The 25,297-nt window shown below is 46.0% G+C and overlaps 1 protein-coding gene across 1 annotated transcript; it reads right to left on the reverse strand.

The window, feature by feature from the left end:
- Positions 1 to 438: 438 nt before the first annotated feature.
- LOC115649690 (male-specific lethal 1 homolog) lies at positions 439 to 4,428 on the reverse strand. The gene is given in 3 exon segments (XM_030558513.1): positions 439 to 2,960; positions 2,963 to 3,575; positions 3,577 to 4,428. Coding segments are annotated over 3 exon segments (1,302 nt in total). The 5' UTR covers positions 4,126 to 4,428; the 3' UTR covers positions 439 to 2,820.
- Positions 4,429 to 25,297: the final 20,869 nt, after the last annotated feature.

The raw sequence follows: 25,297 nt of genomic DNA on the forward strand, positions 1-25,297 counted from the left end.
AATAGTTTCCTGTAGACTCTACAAGACATACTACGAATTTGTGCCCCCTGGCATTGGACACAGCTTAGTTAGTGGCGGGACACTCCACTGCCCCCTAGGCTGGACAAAGATGAGCACTCCGAGACTTACTTTTAAACAGGTTTTTTTTTTCTATTTTATTGTAAAAAAAAATTGATTTGTTTAAATTTTTAAACATATAGGCAGAATTGTTTAATACTCCCCATTAACACTGTTAATTCTGACAAACTGAAGCAGAAATTCAAAAAATTAACAGCCACAATAGTTTTTATTTACAACGGAACTTATTTTTTTATAAGATATTTACAAAATGACCGATTTTACACATTAGAAATGGTATCAAAAGTATGCATTACAGACAACTATGTGTCAAATGGCCATAAAACAAGGCTGAAGAATACAGACAAGCTTTCATTTTTTTTTTTAAGATTTTATTTTTACACTAGCTTAAACTTGGTTAAAGAAAGCAAGGTTTTAAACCAAAGAACGGTTCTAATAGGGACTTGCAGGGCCTTCCGTTGCAGATTGAATTTCACAGTGTTGTACCCCATATTGGGAGAAATAAGACTATTTTTTCACACTAACACTCACTGAAAATTTAACTTTGTACTTCCCTACTCCCGGCCGGCCCGCCCTCCCTGCCGTCTGTGGCTGATGACTGCTGGATCACTGTGTATTAAAGAGGATCATTTATAAAACCTGGCTGCCTTTCTGGATGGCAGCAGAAAGAAGAGTTTAAAAACTGGCTTTGCACTGGGAGTGAGGCCAGTGGGACTTTAGTCTGAGGCCAGGCAGCAACCAGCAGATATCTCTCAGAGCTAGCTGTCACTGGGACTCAAGAGTGTTCTGACCCCTAAAAAGCCAGTAATGTAGGGTGTAACCAAAATGCAAAACCTGCTCGATGCAGACCTGGAAGAGACAACATCAAGGAAAGAAACAAGGCTCAAGCTAATATTTGCCCATTTAACATTTTGGCTCCAAATTGCACAGAAATCCATTAAGGACACATGCTATCATGCGAAAGCAGGACACCCAAGAACAGCCTTATTTAAAAAAAAAAAATGCAGTGCACAGCCCTAATTATACAGTTTGTGTGGTACCAGGGCCCATGCTTCTAGAGATTTTCTCCTTTTCTGTGGGTTCCAAACACCATTACTGTAGGAACCCTAGCACAACCCACTGCTGTGTCGCGAGAATCAGCCTTTCTTCCAAATTGCATAAGAACCCAAGCTCTGGGGGAAAAGAAAAAAAAACCCACTAGGTTTTCTATTTGTGCATTGTTATTTATAGCTGTTTGAACCAAAGCAAGGAGAGAAGATTGCTGGCCTCAGACGAGACTACAAACTCAAAAGGACCAAGCAGAGGGGATAATTTCTCCCTGGCCCACTAACATCTTCGGAAATGAAGTTAGCTCCTCCCCCCAACCGCACACCTGTCAGGTGAGACAATAACTGTGGAGCAATCAGACAGGCAAGCATTGTGAACAGGAGGAACAGGTGTTCTCTCTTTAGAGACCAAACATTCCTGCTTTCACTCCAGTCCATGGTGAAGCCTGAAAGGCGATTGAGAATATGTTGTCCGAATTTAATACCTCGGCTCAAGACTTCAGTACTAGTTACACCTACAGCAGAGCATTTGGCGTCACTGATTAGTGTAGTACAGCAACAAAGGCTCATTTCATAAAGGAAGCAAATTACTGGAGCTAGAGCATAGGTCTCATTCTAAGTTTCTCTAGCCAATCCAAGCGTTCTAAAAGATACATGAGTTGCCAGCCAGTGCCATCCTTAAACATTTAAATAAAAATGAACCACAATTGTGCGCCTCAAATTCTGTTTTCACAAACAAAAATGTTTAAAAAACCCTTCACCCCCATCTATCTAGAACATGGCATAATTGCTGGCAAACAGACTCAGCTGCAGAAGCATTTCCACACTGGCATTCGAGGGCAGTCTCGCTACAGAATATGCGCAGCTAACCGATTTCTGACACAGGTAACGAACCATGTGCGTCTTGTGGAGACAGTGAGAGGCAGTGCTCAATCCAGCCGCACTCAATGAGACATGGCACATTCAGAACCATCTGCCAGCCTCTCTCAGGGTATTCATGAAGTTAGTTTCACCCATTATTTAAAAACAAAAAAGCAGCCCTATCCAGTACAACACAGGCACCGTACTAGAAGCCTGACCTGTCAGGCAAGAGGAAGTTGCAGCCAAATCTACTCTCCTCTTAGCTGGGTTCTTTTCACCACAGAGTTTCCAAGTGACAGAGTGACAAGCTTGGCCTAACTCTGCCTGCTGGTCCCATCTGCAAGGTCTCGCTGCTGAATGTCTTTCCAAGAAAATAAACACCAGCTTCACAAAGGTGACGGGCACCACACACTGAGCCAACACACAGGCACCACCCTCGGGGACTCGCAGATGGGACAGGTCGCAAGGCAGGCCTATTTTTAGGCTTCCCAACCCTCACAAGGCCTCTTATGAAGTGTAGTGGCCACAGCAGCTGATGAAGCTTAGGCAGAGAGCAAAAGGGATCTGAGCTTCCAGCCTTGCTGTGCCAGCATAAAGCTTGAGAACTTGCTGATCAGGAAAGCTGGGGGGGGGGCTGGGGAAAATAAATAAACCACAGTTAATCAGCCAGATAAAGAGTTTTTGTGAAAAACAGGAAAAATACAGAGGCCTGGAGAAAACCATCAGTGAATAAAAATATCCACGAGGATAAAGATCCACAGGACCGAACAACAAACAGTTCCTCGCCGCCCGTTGCCAATGGTGCACTACACCCATCGCAACGCTACCCGTGCAGCTACTTTCTGCACGTTCGGTGAGGCGTCCATTTCTTCTGCATCTCCAGCCGACAGCGGCTTCGTTTGTCCAGCCACGGCAGCTCAAAGTTCTGTGGAGTTAGTTTTGGTAATGGTCGGCCAAATGCTACAACAGGCAAGTAGTAATCAGCAAGCTTTCTACATCATCTGGCTCAAGGAAAAATGAGGTAACTTCAGGCTCAGATTCCTGGATTCCTTTCTTTTTATACATTCTAAGCTGCAGTCGCTGTAGAATTCTTTGTTCCCTGATCCTCTGAATATCCCACCTTTTCCTTCTCTTCTCATCCAGCTCCAGCTTTGCGTGCCTTTTGGCAAATACACTGTCATCTAGATTCTCCAAGAGATCTGAAGGATTTGAGTCTCTCAGGGGCTTCACAGCATGGTCCCTCCACGAAGGAATTGCTACAGTCTCCTCCTTCTTTGGCGAGGGCTCTCATAACGGCAACGGTGACAGAGGAGGTTGATGCCAATGACACAAGTATGTTTCAGTGGTTGAAAGGTACGGCAGATCTTCTGTCTCGCTGGGGAAACTTTTATCCCTGGGGTGGGCACTGAGACTTTTCAATGGGGTGGATGGTTTTAAGGGAGTGTCCACTAGCGATCTGGCTTTTTCTGGAGTCTCTTGACTCCTCAGTTCATGTTTGCAAACAGTTTCGGATAAAGAGCTACTCGGCTCCTCTTCCACTGGAAAGTGTTTCAGAGTTTTACTCTTGACTTTTGAAAATTCAGCCACCAGCCCTTTTAACTGGAGTCTTCCTCTCTGCACTTCCAAATGCCGACTTCCTTTTATGTCCCTTTCCATTTCTTCCATACGAGAAGTGTTTTGGAGGCAGGGGCTGGGACGTGTCCAAGAGATCCTGCTGGCATTCAATCTGTAGTTTCTCGGATGCTTCTGATTCAGCCTTCTCTTCGGTTTCATACCCTTGAAAAATCCTGTGTTTCTCTCTCTCATTATCCTTCTTCACCAGCTGCATCCTCCTTTCCATGTGCTCAATCCGAGCTAGGAGCGTGTCCCTCTCGGTCTTGAGCTCCTCGATCTCCTTCTCCTTGGCCTGCAGTTGCTGCTGCTGCTGCTCGATCAGGTCCAGCTGGAGCAGGAGGATCTGCTTGAGGCAGTCCTCCTGGTTCGACAAGCCCCTGCCGGCTTCCATGGGGCTCTTCCACACGCCACTTTTCCACTTGCTCTCCGAGGCCACAGCGGGAGGCGGCTGACCCGGCTCCGCAGTGGCCAAGGCTGGCGGGGGCGTGCTGGCCATGGCCGGGCAGCCCTTGTCCTTTGCCGCCATCTAGGAGGCGGTGTGTCCAGGCAGCACCGCCTGGTACTTGGGCCTGCTGCTGGCATCCCCCACACCGGCTGGCCTGGTGCTGGCCAGGGGGCAGGGGAGGGGCACCAGGCTGCCCCAGCTCTCCTCCTGCTGCCCGGGCGCAGTTTTAAACAGTTACAGGACAGATTACTCATCCCTGCTGATGTATTGAGGTACTGCCCCTTGGCTCACTTGGGTGCTGTCTCCCATTTGATCATGTTGTTCCAGACAAACATATCTATCCATCATGCTGTCCTCTCTTTAAGATGCACCTGCCTATTCCTTGTTATGTCTATGGAGTGTCCTTGTATCGGGCTGTCCAGGTGCCATCTTGGCACAAGTTCCTCTTGTTAGCACTTATATGTGTGAATGCACTTGCTTCTAACAACCCTATTCTCGCCAGCTTCTGTGAGTGAGACCTGCCTCTGGCTCACAGCCCAGCTTTTGCTTAGCAATGCCTGGAAGTACTTTGGTTCAGGCTTCAGGCCTCATACTAGGCCTCTGACACAAGAGTTTATATTTCAGGGCCTCATCTTACTACAATTCTTATATCCCCACAACTTCTGTTGTAGCCACCCATTCTCTCTCATCTTATATTTATGCCTTGTCTACGCTATCAAGTTTTGTCAACAAAAACTGCCTTTTGTCAACCAAACAGTGAACACGTACACACTGAGCTGACTTTTTCGGGGGAAAATGTCCAGTTTTGGCAACAAAATACAACCACTCCAATGAGAGATGTACGTCTTTTTCCTCTAAATTTTTCTCAACAACGTGCCACTGTAGACACCATACTTGATTTCATTGCTTTAATTGGCCTCCAGGAGGTGTCCCACAAGGCCCATGCTGACCACTCTAGTCAGCTGTTTGAATTCCACTGCCCTGCAGCCAGGTAAACAACCATCCTCCCCTCCCCCTTAGAAGTCCCTGGAATTTTTGAAATTCCATTTTCTGCTGGCTCTGCGCGGAGTGGTCCTATCGCATCTTCCCAGGCAACCATGGCGGTTTATCACGCCAAACGCTCTCCCGCTTGGACCATTGATGAGCTGTTGGATCTGATAAGTATATGGGGAGAAGAGGCTGTGTAGTCACAGCTGCATTTGAGCCAAAGGAATTGGGATACCTATGGGCACATTTCTCGAAGCTTGTGTCAAAAGGGCTATGATTGGGACACGCTGCAGTGCATAGCGAAGATAAAGGAGCTGAGGCAGGCATACCAAAAGGCATGGGAGGCAAACCGTCAAGCCGATGCTTTACCTAAAACCTGCCAGTTCTATAAGGAGCTGGACACTATCCTCTGTGGCGACCCCATCTCCACTGCCAAGAGCCCTGTGGATTCTTTGGCGGCCCCGGAGGCAGTGGAAAGAGGACCTAACCTGGAGGACAAAGTTATTGATGAAGTGGTGGAGTTAGATGACGATGTGCAGCTCCCTGTGGGGTCACTCAGTGGGGCAGGCAGCCAGGAACTGTTCTCCATTCCAGAGATGTTTAGCCAGTCTCAGCAGTTGCTGTCCAGCGAGCAAGAAGCAGGGGAGGAGCCGCCTGGTAAGTGGCTGTGGTTTGTGTAGTGCAGAGGTGGGTTCACGGTATAGAAATGTGGAAGGCTGGCTGTGTTTCTGTGAGCTGCACATTTTGCTATGTAGCTAATTGGTACAGCAGAATAGGGTGTTGATACACACCGAGATCTTATGGGAATCCTCCAGACAGATCTATAGGAAACTTTCCTGGAGATACTCGGTAATGCTCTGCCGAAAGTTCCTTGGCAGAACAGCTTTGTTCCTTCCCCCATTATAGGAAATTTTCCCATGCCATTCGGCAATCACTTGTGCAGAGATCAAAGCTTCACACATGTGAGCAGCATAAGGAACAGGGCAGAAGCCACAAGCATGGAGTAGATCAGGGTCGGCAACCTATGGCACGCGTGCCAAACATGGCACACAAGCCAATTTTGAGTGGCATACTGCCGCCTGCCGCAGTCCTGGCCCCCAGCCCCACTCAGCCCCCTGCCCACCGCTCTCCCCTGCGGGGGCAGGAGGCAGAAGCTTGGTCCTGTGGCAGCCAAGCGTCCCCCTTCCCCTGCTTCTTCCCCCAGCGTGGTGCTTTCCGGCCCCTCCTCCTCTTCTTCCCTGCGCTGATCAGCTGATTGCCCTTGCGAGGGGAAGGGGGAAGAGTGGCAGCATGCATGCAGCTCCGTAGCGAGGCAGAGAGAGGTAGGGATGGGGCCTTGGGGAACGGGGTGGAACAGGGCATATCCCTTCCAGCCCCCTGCCATGAGCCACTCAGGGCAGGGGGCTGGGAGCGCCCCTACAAGCCGAGCACCCCAGCCCTCTGCCCTCACCCCCCACACACACACTCAGCCTTCTGCCCTGCACCCCCACACATCCCCAGCCCTCTGCCTTGATCCTTGAACCCCCCCACAGCCTTCTGCCCTGACCCCTGAACCTCCCCACACACCCAGCCTTCTGCCCTACACCCCCACTGTCCTCTGCATCTGCCCTCTGCAAAGGCAACGTGTTCCAGGAGGTACTGCGGTGCTCCAATGCAGAGAAAAGGGAACGCAAGGAGTGCTGGGAAGCTGAATGGCAGGACATAAAAGAGAATCAGGAGTTTAAAGATGCAACTAAGCGAATGATTAAAGTAATGGAGGAGCAAACGCAGATGCTAAAGTCCTTAATAATGCTGCAGATTGAGCAGAGCCGTGCTTGCCCTCCCCTGCAGCAGATTCAGAACTATTTCCCAGCTCCCCTGCACCCCAACTCTGCCCACACATTCCTTTCCACTTTCCGGGACTTCTTGGTTTCCCATTCACTCCACCCCCTCAGACAACTTTCACAATGATAGCTGGACCCACACACATCTGTGAAAGTCTGTCCTTCCCTAGTTCCTCCTTTCCCACCAACCATCTTTGGGGGTTTGTGTGTGCTGTTTCCTGGGCAATAAAAGCAAAGTTTTCGAATGGTGACTGAACTTTATTTGTTCTCTATAAATTAAGATTGCAAGCACTACCAGTACATGCACAGGCATTTTAATAATTTGCTTACTGGAATATAAGGTCCCAAATGTCATCATTGCTTCCTATGAAAACTACATGTAATGTAACACTGAAAATGAGAACCAATAATGTATGTCTTTGATTGGTGCTTCAAAGTGTTGCCTCAAAGCCTCCCTGATTCAGATTTCCCCCCTCTGGGCTCCTCTGATAGTTTTGGTATCTGTCTGCTGATTTTGAGCAGCCAACTAGTCTGCCTTAGCACCCCAGCCCTGAGCAAAACTTTCACCCTTAGCTTCACAGAGCTTATGCAACATACAACATGTGGCTATGACCATGGGAATATTATCCTCGTTAAAGTCTAAACTGCCATAAAGTCATCACCAGCACGCCTTTAATCTGCCAAAGGCACATTCCACTGTCATGCAGCACCTGTTCAGCCGGTTGTTGAACCACTTCTTACTGCTGTCCAGGTTTCATGACCCACAGCTGTAAGGGGTACACTGGGTCTGCCAGGATCACTATGGGCATTTAAACATCCCCCACTATAAGCTTCTGGGTTGGAAAGAAAGTCCCCTCTTGTAGCTTTCTATACAGTCCAGTCTTCCTGAAGAAGCATGCATCATGCACCTCCCAGACCACACCGCATTGATGTCAGTGAAACGCCTATGGTGATCCACAAGCACTTGCAACACCACGAAGAAGTACCCCTTCCTATTGATGTACTCTGTTGCAAGATAGTCTGGTGCCAAAATTGGAATGTATGTGCCATGTATAACCCCTCTACTATTCGGGAAACCTATTTCTACAAAGCCTATTTCACGCATATTTCCCAGACTCATGGTCCTTCGTAGCAAGATGTGATTAATTGCCCTGAACGCTTGCATTAACACAGCTCCAACGGTCAACTTCCCTACTCCAAATAGATTTGCGACCAACTGGTAGCAGTCTGGAGTCATCAGCTTCCACACAATGATTGCCACATGCTTCTCTACTGATCAGCAGAAGGACACGAGAATGAGAGTTGCCCTTAGTGCTGGGGCAGCGAGCGCCACACACAGTTCCAGGAAGGTGGCTTTCTGCATCCGAAAGTTCTGTAGCCGCTGCTCGTCATTCCACACCTGCATGACAATACAATCCCACCATTCAGTGCTTGTTTCCCGAGCCCAAAAGTGATAGTCTACCCTATGAACCTGTTCTATGAATGCCAAAAGTAATCTAAAATTGCTCCTATCCATATCACACAGAATGTCAGGCATCTGCAAGTCTTCTTCAGTAAGGAACTTCACAATTAACTGCACTGCCATCTGCGATGTCTTCATGACAGTTAACAGAGCCTAGGAGATCCAGCCTTTCTCACAAAGATGCAGGGGTACACAGCAAAGAAGGTCCATTGCAAAAATGCCACGAAAGAAAGCCAGAAGCCCATGGACTGCTGGGACAGCAAGCAAAGTATCATGGGACATTCAGCCCAGTCCCAGGATGTGCCGCGATCCACTCCGCTTTCCCACAACACCTAGTGATAGAAGGTGTTGAGCTAGACTGTGGGATAGGTACCCGCAGTGCATTGCTCACGCTGTTGATGATAGTGCCCCCACTATGAATGCGCTCTGCCAACAGAGGGAGCGAGTGTGAAAATGTGATTCTGATTTTTATTATGTTGACTTTTGGATGTCAGCATAACTTTTGTCAACCAAACTTGGTTATGTAGACATGGCCTTAGAGCATAAACTCACCAGGTTAGGGACTTTCTCTTTCTTCTGTATATAATGCCTGGCACAATGGGGCCCTGATCAGGCCTGCTAGGTACTATCAGAATACAAATTTAAAAAAAGTAAGAGAAAGTGGTGGTTTTATGGTAGCTTGCATAAGAGATGAAATGGGAAAAAAGCAGATGGCTGGGGAGAAACAGACTGACCCTTGCACCAGATTTTGTCAAGATGCTGGGGGTAGTAATGAAACAAAGGAAGCATCTGTTGGGGAAGAGTCAACGTGGTTTTAGTAAAGGGAAATCATGCCTCATCAATCTGTTAGAATTCTTTGAGAGGATCAACAAGCATGTGGACAAGAGAAATCCAGTGGATATAGTATACTTAGATTTTTCAAAAAGTCCCTCACCAAAAGCTCTTAAAGAAAGTAAGGTCCTCTCATGGATCGGTAACTGATTAAAACATAGGAAACAAAGCGTAGGAATAAATGTCAGTTTTCAGAATGGAGAGAGGTAAACAGTGGTGTCTTCCAAGGGTTTCTACTGGGACCAGTCATATTCAACATATTCATTAATTATCTGGAAAAAGAGGGTAAACAGTGAGGTGGCAAAATTTGAAGATAATACAAAACTACTCAAGATAGTTAAGCTCCGGGCAGACTGCAAAGGCAACAAAATGGCAGATGAAATTCAATGTTGATAAATGCAAAGTAATGCACATTGAAACACATAATCCCAACTATACATACAAAATGATGGGATCTAAATTAGCTGTTATCACTCAAAAAAGAGATTTTGGAGTCATTGTGGATAGTTCTCTGAAAACAGCCACTCAATGTGCAGCGGTAGTCAAAAAAGCAAACAGAATGTTGGGAATCATTAGGAAAAGGATAGATAAGACAGAAAATATATTACCTCTGTATAAATCCATGGTATGCCTACATCTTGAATACTGTGTACAGATGTGGTTGCCCCATCTCAAAAAAGATATATTGTAATTGAAAAAGATTCAGAAAAGGGCAACAAAAATGATTAGGGATATGCAACGGTTTCCATATGAGGAGAGATTAATAAAACTGGGATTCTTCAGCTTGGAAAAAGAGACAACTAAGAGGGAATATAACTGAGGTCTATAAAATTATGACTGGTGTGGAGAAAGTAAAAGGGAAGTGTTATTTATGTTTCATAACACAAGAACTAGGGGTCACCAAATGACATTAATAGGCAGCAGGTTTAAAACAAACAAAAGGAAGTATTTCTTCACACACGCAGTCAGTCTGTGAAACTCGTTGCCAGAGGATGTTGTGAAGGCCAAGACTATAACAGGGTTCAAGAAAGAACTAGATAAGTTCGTGGAGGATAGGTCCATCAATGGCTATTAGCCAGGATGGGCAGGGATGGTATCTCTAGCCTCTGTTTCCCAGAAGCTGTGAATGAGCGACAGGAGATGGATCACTTGATGATACCTGTTCTGTTCATTCCCTCTGGAGCACATGGCATTGGTCACTGTTGGAAGACATGATACTAGGCTAGATGGACCTTTGGTCCGACTCAGTATGGCCGTTCTTATGTTCAGTTTCAATTATTTTCGCAATTTTATTTCAAAATACCTATCAGCAAATGTCTGTTGTGACATTGCACAGCATATTCTTTATGGCAATATGCTTATGTTATGGATATGACATAAGAGGTACTTTATGCAAGATGGATCTTGTAAGATATCATGGGAAAGGTTATAATTTACTGAATGTGATTATCCAATTTGTATGTATGTATCATTTCTGTATCTAAAGTTAGGAATATGGACTATGTAACAATTACAACTGGGTGTGTATTGGAAGACACCCACCAGATGATAGACCATCAGATTTGATGGGCATTAGGAAGGAACAACAAGACCATGAAGATTCTAATCTCAGTCCCTCTTGGGAGGCATCTGGGGACATAACTGTGACAGTACTAGGTCAGGTGGTCTTATCACCTGATACTACACATGATCTGGAACTTCTTGTAACTTTCCACTAAAAGGGAAGGGGGGTCATGTTTGGGAAACAAAGGATTCCTGCCTTATGTAAATCTTATTTAAGAATGGGGAGGAAGGCAAACGGGACTCCTCTCCATGGCCTGTCTGCCCAAGAAGAAAGGCTGCTAAAGACAGGGGAAGGGAAGGCAAGGGAGGAGTCCAGACTGAGACATGGATCCAGTCGGAAAAGAAATATAACTGGAAATCTAAACCACAGAAACTTTGCAACCTGCCTAAAATAACATTTAGGATAAGAAATTACATTTTGTAACCTGTTTCTTAATTATACTGAGCTTAGCTTGTGTATTTTGTTTTATTTGCTCATTAATCCACTTTGTTCTGTCTGTGATCTCTTATATTTACTTAAAATTCACCTTTTAGTAGTTAATAAACTTATTTCTTGTTTATAACATAACACCATTTGTACAATTCATAATCGGGGCATCAGAGGCTGTACATACCTTCCTCTACATTGAAGGAGGAGGCAGACTTCATAACATACCTTTGGGTCTGCACTCCAAGGGAGGTGGACACCTGAGTGCTGCAGCAAGTCCCTTAAGCTGAGCCTTGCCAGAACTGATCTCACTGTCTGTTTCGTTCTGCAGTTGGGTATGGCCCTGCCTGTGTACTGGAGGAGGCTTAATCACCTGGCTCAACAAGGTAGGTAAAACAGGTGCCCAGACTGGCATCACAGGTGGGTTCAGTGGTATCTCAGCACATTGGGGGCAAAGGGCGGCAAACGGTTACATCTATAACAATGGAGACAAAAAAAAGATTCAGGAAATTTTTTGACAAATAGATACCTTACTAAGCATATTAATATAGAACTTTGAGTAATAATTCATTAAAACTACAATACAGAAGTATGTTTCCTGCACTCCTCAGAAGGCAGTGCAAAGGCTTGGGGGACTCAGGGGTAATGGAGGAGTTGAGAGAAATGGAAGTAATTTCTGAGAAGGCGCCTGGGAGGGAACTTGGAGGATTGTTGAGTGTGGGTGAGAGACATATGGAACAGTTTTTTGGGGGGCAAGGTGGGAGTGTGGAGTGATTGTTAGGGAGCTTCCCCCATACAGACCCTGGCAGAACCCTAGCCTCTCCTATTTAGTCAGGCACATCTGCCCATGGCCCCATGGCTCCATATCCCCCTGCAGCCCCTCCAATCTCCATGTTGTCCTGCACCCCCATTCCTCCATCCCTATGTGGCCCTGCACCCTCCCTCTGATTCAGTCCCTGACTCAATGCTGTCACCACACTAACCCCTGAGCTCACACCCCGGTCTGCCCCCCACTAGCCCTTCTGAACCTCAGTCTGACCTCTCCAGCATCCCCATATGCCCCACTGTTACCATTCCGTGTCTCCTCACATGGTCCTACTGTGAGGAACGCAGCCTCTCGACCAGCTGGCTTCCCTCTCTTCTGGTGCCACAGCAGCCCCTGGTGGGCAAAAGGTTCAACTGCAGTGCCTCTCCAGCAGAATCCATATTCTGTAGAGGAAAAAAAATCTTCAGGGGCCATGAATTCCCCAGGAGTACTACATACAACTGGGTTCTGTGTCTTAGACTCTGAATGGGTTTACCTGGGATTAGAGGGCAGGGCTGGGCAAAGGTGGAGAGGGTCGAGTGACCTTATTGTCAGAAAGGCCTCTGAGTAGTCCCCGAGGTGCATCACTGTGGGCAAGTAAGAACATTTTGGAAGTGGGGTCAGGGACAGGAATCAATAGTGTTTGGAGAGGGGGTAGAGAGTAGGTTGCTGATGGCAAAACATTTTGCAGGCTGGATAAAAAAATGCTAAGGCCAGCCCTGCCACATGCCATAGTTAAGCATCTGTGCAGTTCATCTTCTTGTCGTGTGCCCAGAGCTAGCGCAACCCATTAGGCAACCTAGGTGGTCGCCTAGGGCGCTAGCACTTGGGGGTCGTCAACCGCAGCAGCCGGATCTTCAGCCGCCTCTGTCGGGGGCAGCATTTCGGGGGCGGGACCTTCCGCCACCTCTGTCTGGGGCGGCATTTCAGGGGCGGGACCTTCTGCTGCCTAGGGCACCAAAAAAGCTGGCGGCGCTCCTGAGTGTGCCATTTGATGAACTGGGAATATATCTGTATTGTTTCCTATGAATATTGTATGAGATTTGGTTTCTTTGTCGGATTTAGTATTGTCCTCTGCCTGAATGCAGAGAGTTAAGTCAAAGGAAGCTGTAAAGGGGTCATTAAAGAACCCAGCAGGAAAGATAAATGACAGAGATAAGACAGCTTCAGTACATATCTTCAAAGCAGCTAAGAAAACAATGGGGCCATGTCAGAATGTTGCAGGCACAGAGGGTGCCTGAGGCAAGCAACAGTGGTTCGTTGCCCAGAGTGCGAAGAGCCAATGAACACACACCAGGGTGGAGAAGCAAGCAAAGTTTATTTGAGATCTCAAAGCGGTGCAAGGAGACGAATGCCTCAAATCATGCACACCGACACAAGCGGCTTTTCCCTTTTTATAAGTTTTTTTTCTCTTTCTTCCCCCCTCCCTCCTCCTCCTTCCTTCCCCTGTAGCAGTTACCTAAGCGCAGGTGCATTAAGTAATCTTGGCCGCGGCAGCTCGTTAGTAAGTGTTCCTTCTGCAAGGTATCTTGTCCTTCTGCTAAAGTGCACAGGCCTTATCACCACTGCTTTAGACCGGTTTTAGCTGTGCTGCAACTGATAACTTACTGTTACGCATTTAATTTCACAGCTGCTAGCTTTATAGATCAAGTAGAGTTCAACATGGAAGAGCGTTGGTTCACTGAGGCCTAGATTTATGCCTAGTGACACCAACAACTCCCTCCTTTGAGAATACTCAACAAACTTTTGGCTGAGTTTTCTTATACTTTGAGGACAAAAAGCGATTAAGCTCTAGGGAGCTGGGGTCATTAATGAGGGAGTATAGCGGGATTTCCTGGGGAACGGGAGGTACAAATTCTATGTAGGAGTACTTTACAGCAAGCAAACAAAAGGAGAGTAACGATACACAATACCACACCAGTGAGCAGGAGGTGAACAATGCCTCCCGCTAGTCCCCCCAGGTTGGGTAACCAGTCCCAGAGGAAATCAGAAATGGTGGGTTCCCCTTTTTAGGCCTTCCACTGTTCAAAAGCCTGTTTGGCTGACAGGATGTGCTTGTTAATATGCTGTGCGTTTTCTGGGACATAAGTACAGCATTCATCCCCTATAAGGGCGCACACCTGGCCCTGGGAAGCCACACTTCCGCCCAGGAAGTGTCCACGTATGTCTCGATGATCACAGATCAGATGGTATTTCTGATGCGTCTGTAAGGGCAGTGGGCCAAGTCTGGTACTCAAGATCACTCCGAATGGCCATCAGCTGGTCATTCAGGAAATCCCGAATTCCTAAACATACTAGATCCCACTGCAATGTCTTCCCAGCCTCAGTGATATTCAATACCATCTTTCCTTGGTGTAGTACTATAATACACCTGTTATTTAACTATTCTCAGGTACTTTCAAAAGGCATCGACATTAATAGCATAGGAGGGGGGGTTACATTATTAGTCACTCTCCAGGACACAGGGCGCAGCCTGTAGAATAAACCCCAAGCTCCAATCAATACCACATTCCCAAGCATGGGTCCCACAAATGTCCTCCCGCCAGTGTATAATTCTTTGTTTCTTCACCAGGGTCAGTTCTTAATGTCCTTTCTAGTCAGGAATTCCCGGACTTTGGCAATTTCTGAGTGTTCCTTCTTCTTTCCTGAAACAGTCGTGGTTCAGCATCCTATAGGGGAGAGGTTACCAGCACATCACTCTGTAATGGTTTTGATTCTTTTAGAAAAATTCAAAGGCACAGTAGATCTGTCAGTGAACAAGGGAGAGGTTACTAGCACTTCACCTTGTACTTTTTCCCTACTGTCCAGAAGGCACAGTGGAGCTAGAAGGAGAAATAGGCTAAGCATCAATAGGAGAATTCTCCCAAGATGGAGGGGTCTTTTTGCAGTGAGAATCATGGGTCCAAGCAGTCAGCCTTTGGTACTTCACAGCAGTGTTGGTAGTTAGCAGGGCTTAATAAGGGCCTTTTCAGCATGGAGCCAAAGCAGTCTTTTGTTGGTGGACCTTTACATCAATCCAGTTTCCTGGTTCCAAGGAGTGGCAGGGCTGCTAGGGTCTTTGGGTAGCGCTTCCTTACCTGTGAGAAAAGAAACCTAACACATTTCATTAGTGCCTGGCAGTGTTTTGCAAACCTTATAGCTGCGTGGGCAAATTCAAGCCCTCCTTTTCCTGGTTGTTAGCTAAGTCTTAACTGTGAGCAGTGTCCTTGAATGGAGTCAGTGTCGTATCTATAGCCTGAGCTTGCTAGCTAATTATTTTTTTCCGTTAACTCATTCTGTTCTTTGTCCTTTTTCCCTTCTTGGCTTCTTTTGACCTGCAAAGGAAACTTCCACTTTTCACTTATACACCTTTTTCCCAACAATGAACACACAAACATTGTCATTATACAGTACATTCGTCTTATTATTCAATATATGCCACACACACCCTTTTACTAAAATAACCTTATTACAGAATTTTGGAGCAACAAGCTAGAACAAGCACACCCACTTTGAGGAGTTCATTCAATTCAACCTCTAGTCCAATAGCTTTCCACCATCCCCAGCCCCCTGGCTAGAAATCTGAGTTAGCCAGAAAGATCCCATGTACAATATGGGAAGTGGGTTAACTTTTCATGTCTTTGCTTCCAAAGACTGTTGGTATGCAAATTTTAACAATTTTTGCAATTAACAATTTGGCCAATGACGTTTCTTTTTCTTACTTAAGGAAATGCATTAGACTTTAGTATATCACATTCTCCTGATTTATCCAAACACTTTGTATTCCAAGTTGAACAAGACAAGCATCTGCATTTTAATTTAACCTTTTTGTTTGATTTTAAACTAGACTATTCTATGAAAATATTAAACACAACAATTCCAGCCACAAGACAAACACCACAAGACAGAACATAGAACACAAAACATAATTCCTATTGTGCTAGTAAATGCATGGTACGTTGAATGCTGTTCAGCTGGCATCAGTTTTCTCTGGTTATCTGAAAGACAAAAAAACAGAGGTCTACCCTTTCTTGTATTTGTTTCATCGGCAGCCCAGGTTTTCAATTACATAACACAGTATACATTCTTCAGCTAATTTAACTAAATTGTTCATAGCCAAACCAAATGATTGCAATCCAATAATTTCTTTGCCTGAATTTATTTACAAACATTTCACAGACACCAAGAACTTTCTTCTTTAGCATTTTTACAAAGTTCAACTGCTGTTCCCTCCAGCAACTACAGAATTAACTTCTCACTCTCCCTTAAATCACTTGCTTGTCTCCCAATAGCCACTTTTATCAACTTAACTCACCATTCCAAGTAAGTCCTGGGTATTTGAAATCCCCATGCTTACACTTACTGACTCCTTCCTTCCACTACACCCTTAAAGTTTTCCAGTCTGTTTTCCAATCTCTCTGTCTGTTGCCTGCCCACTTGGGCCCAATCCGGCTTTTCTTGCTGAACCGTCCCTTCCATGGGCACCAACTTGTTCCACTACCAGTTTAGCTAGGAGGGTGGGCTTCTCAACTAGCACCCACCCCTCCTGGTCTCTTCCCTTGAACATTCTTACTCACAAGACTACCCGAGTCCTCCCTCGTAAGGCTTGTCACCTGGACGAAAACACATGGCCATTGGGCAAAGGCCATTTACTTAACATATAATCCAACCCCCTTTAGAGGGTTTACCCAGAGACCCATCCATCTGTCTGCTGACACTTAAACAGAAAAGAGAATTACACAGAGCAGAGGAACTTACAGTCTAAGCCAGGCTTTCCCACTTCTATACACTGACCGCTACAGGGGATGGGACAGAAGGATCTCAATTCGACCTCAGAGCTTCCTCACATGCATGGCTTCCACTCCGAGGAATTACGAATGAGAGGTTCAGTTCCGCCCACACTCCTAATGCCCAAATGAACAGAGCAGAAAAACAACAGTAACCGGTTAAACAGAACAGAACCAGAACCAGATAGCGTTTCCTTATCTTATTGGGGCTCACTTTTACTCATGCAGTTCTCAACATATAACACCAACAGTACCAAGCAAAGCATAAACATAAAATAACAAGGGTAAAACAAATAGATGGTGTAAATTCTGCAGGGCTCCCCCCTTCTTAATTGCTCACCAAACTGTGACAAATTTCTGTTACCAATCTATCCCTTGTGTCAGGTGATCAGGCTGACACTACAGGATCATTGGGGGCAGATAAAGAAAACACACCATATAACTGAATTTTAAAGCTTCGTTAATAAAATAATAAAACAACAACGGAGAGTGTTGGGAACACTCCCACATCACTCAGGAAAATATTAATGCCCTAAGCCCTTTTCATACTCACACATGTACGTCCAGACTGGCCACTTCTGTGTATAATGTTCAGAGAAGGGGGAGAGGTGGATGGGAGATTATCCTGTATACAGCTTGTCCAGAATTTCTAACGTGCTTCCGCTCTTGGGAGGGCTGTTCTCTTACACCCTGGAATCTCCTGTAGCATCTCTTTCAGAGATTCCAGTCCAGGTCGGCTGCCTGTGGCTTCTTTGGTGTCACCAAGCCACACCGGCTCCGCGGTCACAAAGGCACACTGTTGGATCTTACTGGACAGTTAGGCTTTGCAAATGTAATCTTAGTTCTGTAACTTGTATTGCCTTTGGTTCGCCTCTGTCAATTTTCCTTTTTCCACAGCCAGCTGGGGCAGAAAGCAGTTTTTCTTTGTACTTAGCATAGTCTGCGTTGATTCTTGACCTTGAACGCAGAGCAACTTCCTTTTTATCCCTGGGCCAAGCTGAATTTCAAATTAACCTGTTCCTTTCCTCAATAGACAAATTTGCTCACACTGTGTCAGGGCTTTTTGGTGATTAAACGCTCCTCTTAGATGTATGATCTTATCTAGATTGAAGTACCTTCTAGTGGCATTGTTTAAATGGATTTTCACGCGTGTAAATATTCCAATTCTCTAAATACCTGCAGGTTGATGAACCATAATGTACGTACATATAATATGCTGGGGGTACTCTTAGGGGGTAAGATGGAATGTTTAGACTGCCCCCCCCCACCCATTTTCCACTTACACACATAGGGAGGGTGCCCTGTCCGCACTAGCGGCTCATAAACTAAGGATTTTTCCCTACAGGGTACTCACACAGGAGAGGCTAAGGAGGATGGCCACAACCCTCCTACACCTCCCTTCAGCAAAGAGTGTCGGCTAGTCTCTGGGAGATGGCGCCGCTTACTCTGATTGCATCCAGTGAGATGATCAGACTGTCAGTAGCCCACACGGAAAGGAAAGGGGAAGGGAAGATGGGTACACACACTCCTAGACCCAGGTAGCTTCCTCACCAGACGATGCCAGGCCGAGTCAGCCCACCATGGGTTGGACCTCCTAAAGATCCACTAGTTACCGGGCTTGCGTTAGAGTAGTCCTGGTCACGAGCTTTTGCTTCACAGGGTACTCTGGGCATCTTCCGGTAACAGTCACTCACACAGGCCCCCAGTACCATTCTGCATCTGATCTTGCTTTTTAGCTACAACAGGGAGAGAGTGCACTAGGACATAGGGTCTCCCCTTTCTAGACAGGTCCCTCCTTTGTCCCTGCACTATCCCTAACCTGCTTTTGAATCCTTGTACTCTGCCAGACAGGGGGAAGAACAGAAGCTACGGTGGGGGATTTTTTTACAAGAGCTCTCCATACAAACAGCTTCAGAAGCTACCTGTTCGCTGACAAAACAGGAGTAATTGGAGGATTGTGTCATAATTAAGTGATCCTTCCAGTGGCCACCTTTTCTGGTCCTCTAGTTGATATTGAGGCCAGTCTACTATACAGAACTTTTTCAGTTTATGCTTAGTCATCGGATCCAAACCAAACACCTTCCCATTCACTAGATTGCATTCTAGGGGTGTGCACCATGCCCGCCCCACTTTACTCTGTCCCTGCCCCATGCCGCAGGAAGACACTGGGCGTCCCCAGGTCCTATCAGACAAAGTCCAGACAACTGGACTGTTCCTACCTTATCCAAAGGACCGGTTCCTCACCGTCGCCCTCAACTGCTTCTCCACTACTCGAGCGCGTTGCACCGTTGTGCCCTCCGGGGTCAGTCAAACTGTGTCTCCGCTGAGGCCCCCGGTGAAGTCACCTGTGTGCACTGGGCATCGGTTGTTGCCGCGATCCGTTGACCACCAGGAGGGATCCGGGCAAGGCTAATTTTAGCCTCGAGCCCAGCCAGGGACGCCAAAACTGTTGCAGGCACAGAGGGTGCCCGAGGCAAGCAACAGTGGTTCGTTGCCCAGAGTGCAAAGCGCCAATGAACACACACCAGGTAGAGAAGCAAGCAAAGTTTATTTGAGATCTCAAAGCGGTGCAAGGAGACGAACGCCTCAAATCATGCATACTGACACAAGCGGCTTTTCCCTTTTTATAAGATTTTTTTTTCTCTTTCTCCCCCCCGCTTCCTCTCCCCGTAGCAGTTATGTAAGTGCAGGTGCATTAGGTAATCTTGGCCACGGCAGCTCGTTAGTAAGTTTTCTTTCTGCAAGTTATCTTGTCCTTCTGCTAAAGGTGCACAGGCCTTATCACTACTGCTTTAGACTGGTTTTAGCTGTGCTGCAACTGATAACTTACTGTTACGCATTTAATTTCACAGCTGCTAGCTTTCTAGATCAAGTAGAGTTCAACATGGAGGAGCTTTGGTTCACTGAGGCCTAGATTTATGCCTAGTGACACCAACAAGAAGGTGCCTCTGTTGCTACCCAGGGTACTTCACCACTTGTCCCTTTCACCTGATTTCACAATCACAAACACACCAGGTTGTGATCCTTTCACCAAGTGTGTATTTAGCCTTTCCTTCTGAAGTATCATGCAGGCTTATAGCAAGATGCAGCTTCTCTATAACCCTCTAAGCTTCCCCTGGCTTCCTGTTCCTTCCATTTATATCCTCCCAATTACATTGGTAGCCCAGGTTTCAGAGTGGTAGCTCTGTTAGTCTGTAGCAGCAAAAACAATGAAGAGGCACCACAAGGACAGGGACTCCCTGTTTTTATTGTTAGCCCAGTGATTACCATCCAGGTGCTCATAAACCCACAATAGAAAGTATTTAATTTCTCATAGCTGAGACTGTAGCTTTCTTTCTGCTGCATCCACATCAGTGATCAGGGTGCTATTAGTAGTCACAGGCCATTATGTGGAGATTCTACTTGCAGGTGCTAGCAAAGGTAATGCATTTTGTTTTGCTAAGGCTGGGATGCTAAAGGAGTGAAAGGTGCTGATTAGTTAGGAAAGTGCCTCCAGCAGAAGGGGAGAGGGAAGTGATCAGAGAGGCTGGCCAGGAAGTGAGAAGGCTGGTGAGGTATGCTATTCCCTGATAACCAGAAACTTCTTTACTTAAACTCAGAACCATTCAATTTTTAAAATCAATCATCTTAATCAAATTTTTAAATGTTATATTGGACCAACTTCTCTTGGTGAAAGAGACAAGTTTTTGAGCTACACAGAGCTCTTCTTCAGGTCTCCAAAAAAAAATCTGACAGTCTGACTGAGACACAGAGAAATGGAGGGAGGAGACCGAAAGCAGTGCAGACTGTTTTCTCTCAACTCAGAAACAGGAAATAAGCCAGACCTGCGTGAGTGGTGTTAAGCTTCAGTAAGGGAATATGCATGTAGCAGTCTTTGTATGTAGTCTTTGTTGGTCCCAGGATATTAGAGAGACAAGCTGGGTGAGGTAGTATCTTACAAGACCAACTTCTGTTGATTAGAGAGAAAAGCTTTTGAGCTGCACAGAGCTGAAGAAGAGCTCCATAATCTTGATAGCTTGTCTCTCTCACCAACAGAACTTGGTCCAATGAAAGATATTGGCTCACCCACCTTCTCTCTGTAGGAATCTTTGTTATGTTAAAATCCACTTCTCTCAGCTCACCTTTGGAGCAAAATAAATTATGCTTTGTTTTGAAGAAGCTGTTTCTATCTTACTGCAAGCCTGTGCTGTCAGAGGCTCCTGCAGGAAAATTGCAGGAGCCAAACCAATTGGGTCTGCTGAAAAAAATGCAGTTGGCAACCTGGAGTAACCCGGAGACTCAGTCGTAGACTGTTTGGGTTGCAAGATCCCACCTCGAAGAAGTAGAGGCACTGGCCTGCCACTGAAAGGGGTTCACTCAAGGGATTGGAAAAGGCTCTCCGCAGGAGCGGCCTGCCCACAGATTATGACAGCCATTATTTATGTTGCAAAATTCTGTGTAGGACTAAAATTGGCTAGACAGCTAAGTACTAGTTTATATTTTCATAAACTAGAGAACTTGATGTTATGAATTTTAGGCATGCATGAGATTTTCAGCATGTGAGTGGGTGGGTGTGTACAGATCTTCTGTAGGCTGAAGGACAGGTATGGGCAAATGTCTTAGCCTATTTCAGAATTGCTTGCAGTTCATGCAAATTAAACATGGTTCAAGAAGATGCAAGCCAAGAGATGAAGCTGAAAGGAGTCCTTCATCAGCTCTCCATGAGTACTGGAATACCCATTGCTGTTCTAACACAGCAGCAACTGAGGTACCTTCTGTTATGTCCACAGTATATACACGGAGAAATTAAATAAAAACATAAATATTCCTGCAATATAACACTATTTTATTTCTTAGAATTAAGAAGGATAACACACAAGAAACCAAAAACAGAGAAGGACAAAACTGGCTGCTCCTTAAGACAATGAGGCGCAATTCACTCCCCCTTGCTTTCGGATGGTTCTTTCCAGACTGACTCTGCTCCAGTGCTACCAACCACAAAGCTCGAGTTTTCACCAATAGCATGCAAAGAGTAGTCCAAAAATCACAGAATGACACCTGGCTTCAAAAATTCTGATTCTGCCATTTCAAAAGAAAATCTGGGTACATCTACACTACGGGATAATTCCGATTTTACGTAAACCAGTTTTATAAAACAGATTGTGTAAAGTCGAGTGCACACGGCCACACTAAGCACATTAATTTGGTGGTGTGCGTCCATGGTCCGAGGCTAGCGTCGATTTCCAGAGCGTTGCACTGTGGGTAGCTATTCTGTAGCTATCCCATAGTTCCCACAGTCTCCCCTGCCCCTTAGAATTCTGGGTTGAGAGCCCAGTGGCTGATGGGGGAAAAATCATTGTCGCGGGTTGTTCTGGGTAAATGTCGTCAGTCATTCTATCCTCCGTGAAAGCAACGGCAGATAATCATTTCACGCCCTTTTTCCCTGGATTGCCCTGGCAGACGCCATAGCACAGCAACCATGGATCCCATTCAGCTTTTTTTTTTTACAGTCACCGTATGTGTACTGGATGCCGCAGACAGAGGCAATACTCCAGCGCAACACAGCAGCATTCATTTGCTTTTGCATGATAGCAGAGATGGTTACCAGTCGTTCTGTACTGTCTGCTGCCAGTGTAATTTGGCAATGAGATGACGGTTATCTGTCCTTCTGTGCTGTCTGCTGCTATCAGGGTGCCCCTGGCTGAGAGCGGCCGGGGGCGCAAAAGCAAAACTGGGAATGACTCCCCGAGTCAATCCTTCCTTTATGGTTTCTAAAAATAGAGTCAGTCCTGCCTAGAATATGGGGCAAGTGTACTAGAGAACCAGTGTATCAGAGAGCGCAGCCGCTCCGTGTCAGATCCCGCAGAAATGATAAGCTACATGCCATTCACGGGGGGTGCCCCTGCAACAACCCCACCCGTTGCTTCCCTCCTCCCCCAACCTTCCTGGGCTACCATGGCAGTGTCCCCCCCATTTGTGTCATGAAGTTATAAAGAATGCAAGAATAACAAACAGTGACTTGTTAGTGAGATAAAATGAGGGGGAGGCGGCCTCCCGCTGCTATGACAGTCCAGGCAGGACATTAAGCGGTGCGGGGGAGAGGAGCCCAGCCTGCCGCTACTGTGATAGTCCAGGCAGTACAGAATCTTTTCTTTACACAGGAAAGGGAGGGGGCTGATGGAGCTCAGCCCCCAGTTGCTATGATGAGGATGGTTACCAGCCGTTCTGTCCCATCTACTGGGAATGACCAGGAATTATTCCTATTTTTACCCAGGCGCCACTGAGGCCAGCCAGGGTTATTCAGCAGTTATCAAGCACGAGCTGATGGTGACGACGGATAGCAGTCATATTGTATCGTCTACCATTGGGGAGAGGAGAAGAGCGGATACTGCTCTTCACTGCTGCAGCATCGCGTCTACCACCAGCATTCAGTAGACATAGGGTGACATTGAAAAAAGTAAAGAAACGATTTCTTTCCCTTTTCTTTCACGTAGTGGGGGGAGGGAGTAAATTGACGAGCTATACCTTGAATCACGCTGGACAATGTGTTTGAACCTACAGGCATTGGGAGCTCAGCCAAGAATGCAAATACTTTTCGGAGACTGCTGGGGACTGTGGGATAGCTGGAGTCCTCAGTACCCTCTCCCTCCCTCCATGAGCGTCCATTTGAGTCTCTGGCTTCCTGTTACGCTTGTCACGCAGCACTGTGTAGCCTGTAGATTTTTTTTTCAAATGCTTTGGCATTTCGTCTTCTGTAACGGAGCTCTGATAGAACAGATTTGTTTCCCCATACAGCAATCAGATCCAGTATCTCCCGTATGGTCCATGCTGGAGCTCTTTTTGGATTTGGGACTGCATTGCCACCCGTGCTGATCACAGCTCCACGCTGGGCAAACAGGAAATGAAAATCAAAATTTCGCGGGGCTTTTCCTGTTTACCTGGCCACTGCATCTGAGTTGAGATTGCTGTCCAGAGCGGTCACAGTGGTGCACTGTGGGATACCACCCGGAGGCCAATACCGTCGATTTGCGACCACACTAACCCTAATCCGATATGGTAATACCGATTTTAGCACTACTCCTCTCGTCGGGAAAGAGTACAGAAATCAATTTACAGAGCCCTTTATATCGATATAAAGGGCCTCGTAGTGTGGATGGGTACAGCGTTAAATCGGTTTAACGCTGCTAAAATCGGTTTAAACGCGTAGTGTAGACCGGGCTTCAGAGAGGTTGGCAATACTTGTAGCAGCTGTCAGTCACTTCCCCATAGGCTGCTGCCGCTTTATATCCCACCTCCCTGTTGGCTGCATCCTTACCCAACTGGATACATCCTGGGGCCAATAAGAAGCCCCGCTTTGCTGCAGCCAGTGAGACTCTGTTCCCAGTGGCATGTGTGCATCTGCTGGTTAGAGGAGCTGGATTTGTTCCTATTACACGTGTTTTGGTGGCTGCTCATTTGAAAAGTCACTAGGTGGCAGCAAAGACACAGGGACTGAAGAACAACAGAGCTCTAAGTAAAAATCACTGGAATTTCATCACAAGAAAGTGATTTGTATCCCAAAAAGTCACCAATTCAAGTTTTTTTTAATCACCGAGGCCTTTGAAATGAACTCCAATTGGCAAAATAAATAAATAAATAAAAATTGCCCAAGATGGCAACACTGTCTGCTCACATACTTTTCTATGGAGGCCTTTAGCCTGAACTCATGATGACCAGGAAATCCCGCACTCTTAGCTTGCAATTCCAGCACAGTCCTCAATACACCACACCTTGGTGCATATTACAAAGGATGAATATAAACAAATAACACAAATATGTAAGGAAAAAATTACAAAGGCCAAAGCACAAAACAAGCTCAAACTAGCTAGGGACATAAAGGGTAACAAGAAAACAATCTACAAATACATTAGAAGCAAGAGGAAGACCAAGGACAGGGTAGTCCAGTTACTCAATGAGGGGGGGAAAACAAGAACAGAAAATGTGGAAATGGCAGAGGTGCTTAATGACCTCTTAGTTTCTTAATGACTTCTTAGTTGGTTTTCACCAAGAAGGTTGGTGGTGACTGGACGTCCAACATAGTGAAAGCCAGTGAAAATAAGGTCGCATCAGAGGCTAAAATAGGAAAAGAACAAGTTAGATGTCTTCAAGTCACCAAGGCCTGATGAAATGCATCCTAGAATACTCCAGGAGCTGACTGAGGAGATATCTGAGCCATTAGATTATCTTTGAAAAGTCATGGAAGATGGGAGAGATTCCAGAAGATTGGAATAGGGCAAATATAGTGCCCATCTATAAAAAGGGAAATAAGGACAAACCAGGGAATTACAGACCGGTCAGTTTAACTTCTGTACCCAGAAAGATAATGTAGAAAATAATTAAGCAATCCATTTGCAAACATCTAGAAGATAAGGTGATAAGTAACAGTCAGCATGGATTTGTCAAGAACAAATCATGTCAAACCAACTTGATAGCTTTCTTTGACAGGGTAACAAGCCTTATGGATGGGGGAAAGTGGTAGGTGTGGTATATCTTGACTTTAGTAAGGCTTTTGCTACTGTCTCACATGACCTTCTTATAAACAAACTAGGGAAATACAACCTAGATGGAGCT

The sequence above is a fragment of the Gopherus evgoodei genome, chromosome 4 (assembly GCF_007399415.2).
Source record: "Gopherus evgoodei ecotype Sinaloan lineage chromosome 4, rGopEvg1_v1.p, whole genome shotgun sequence".
NCBI classification, from domain to species: domain Eukaryota; kingdom Metazoa; phylum Chordata; order Testudines; family Testudinidae; genus Gopherus; species Gopherus evgoodei.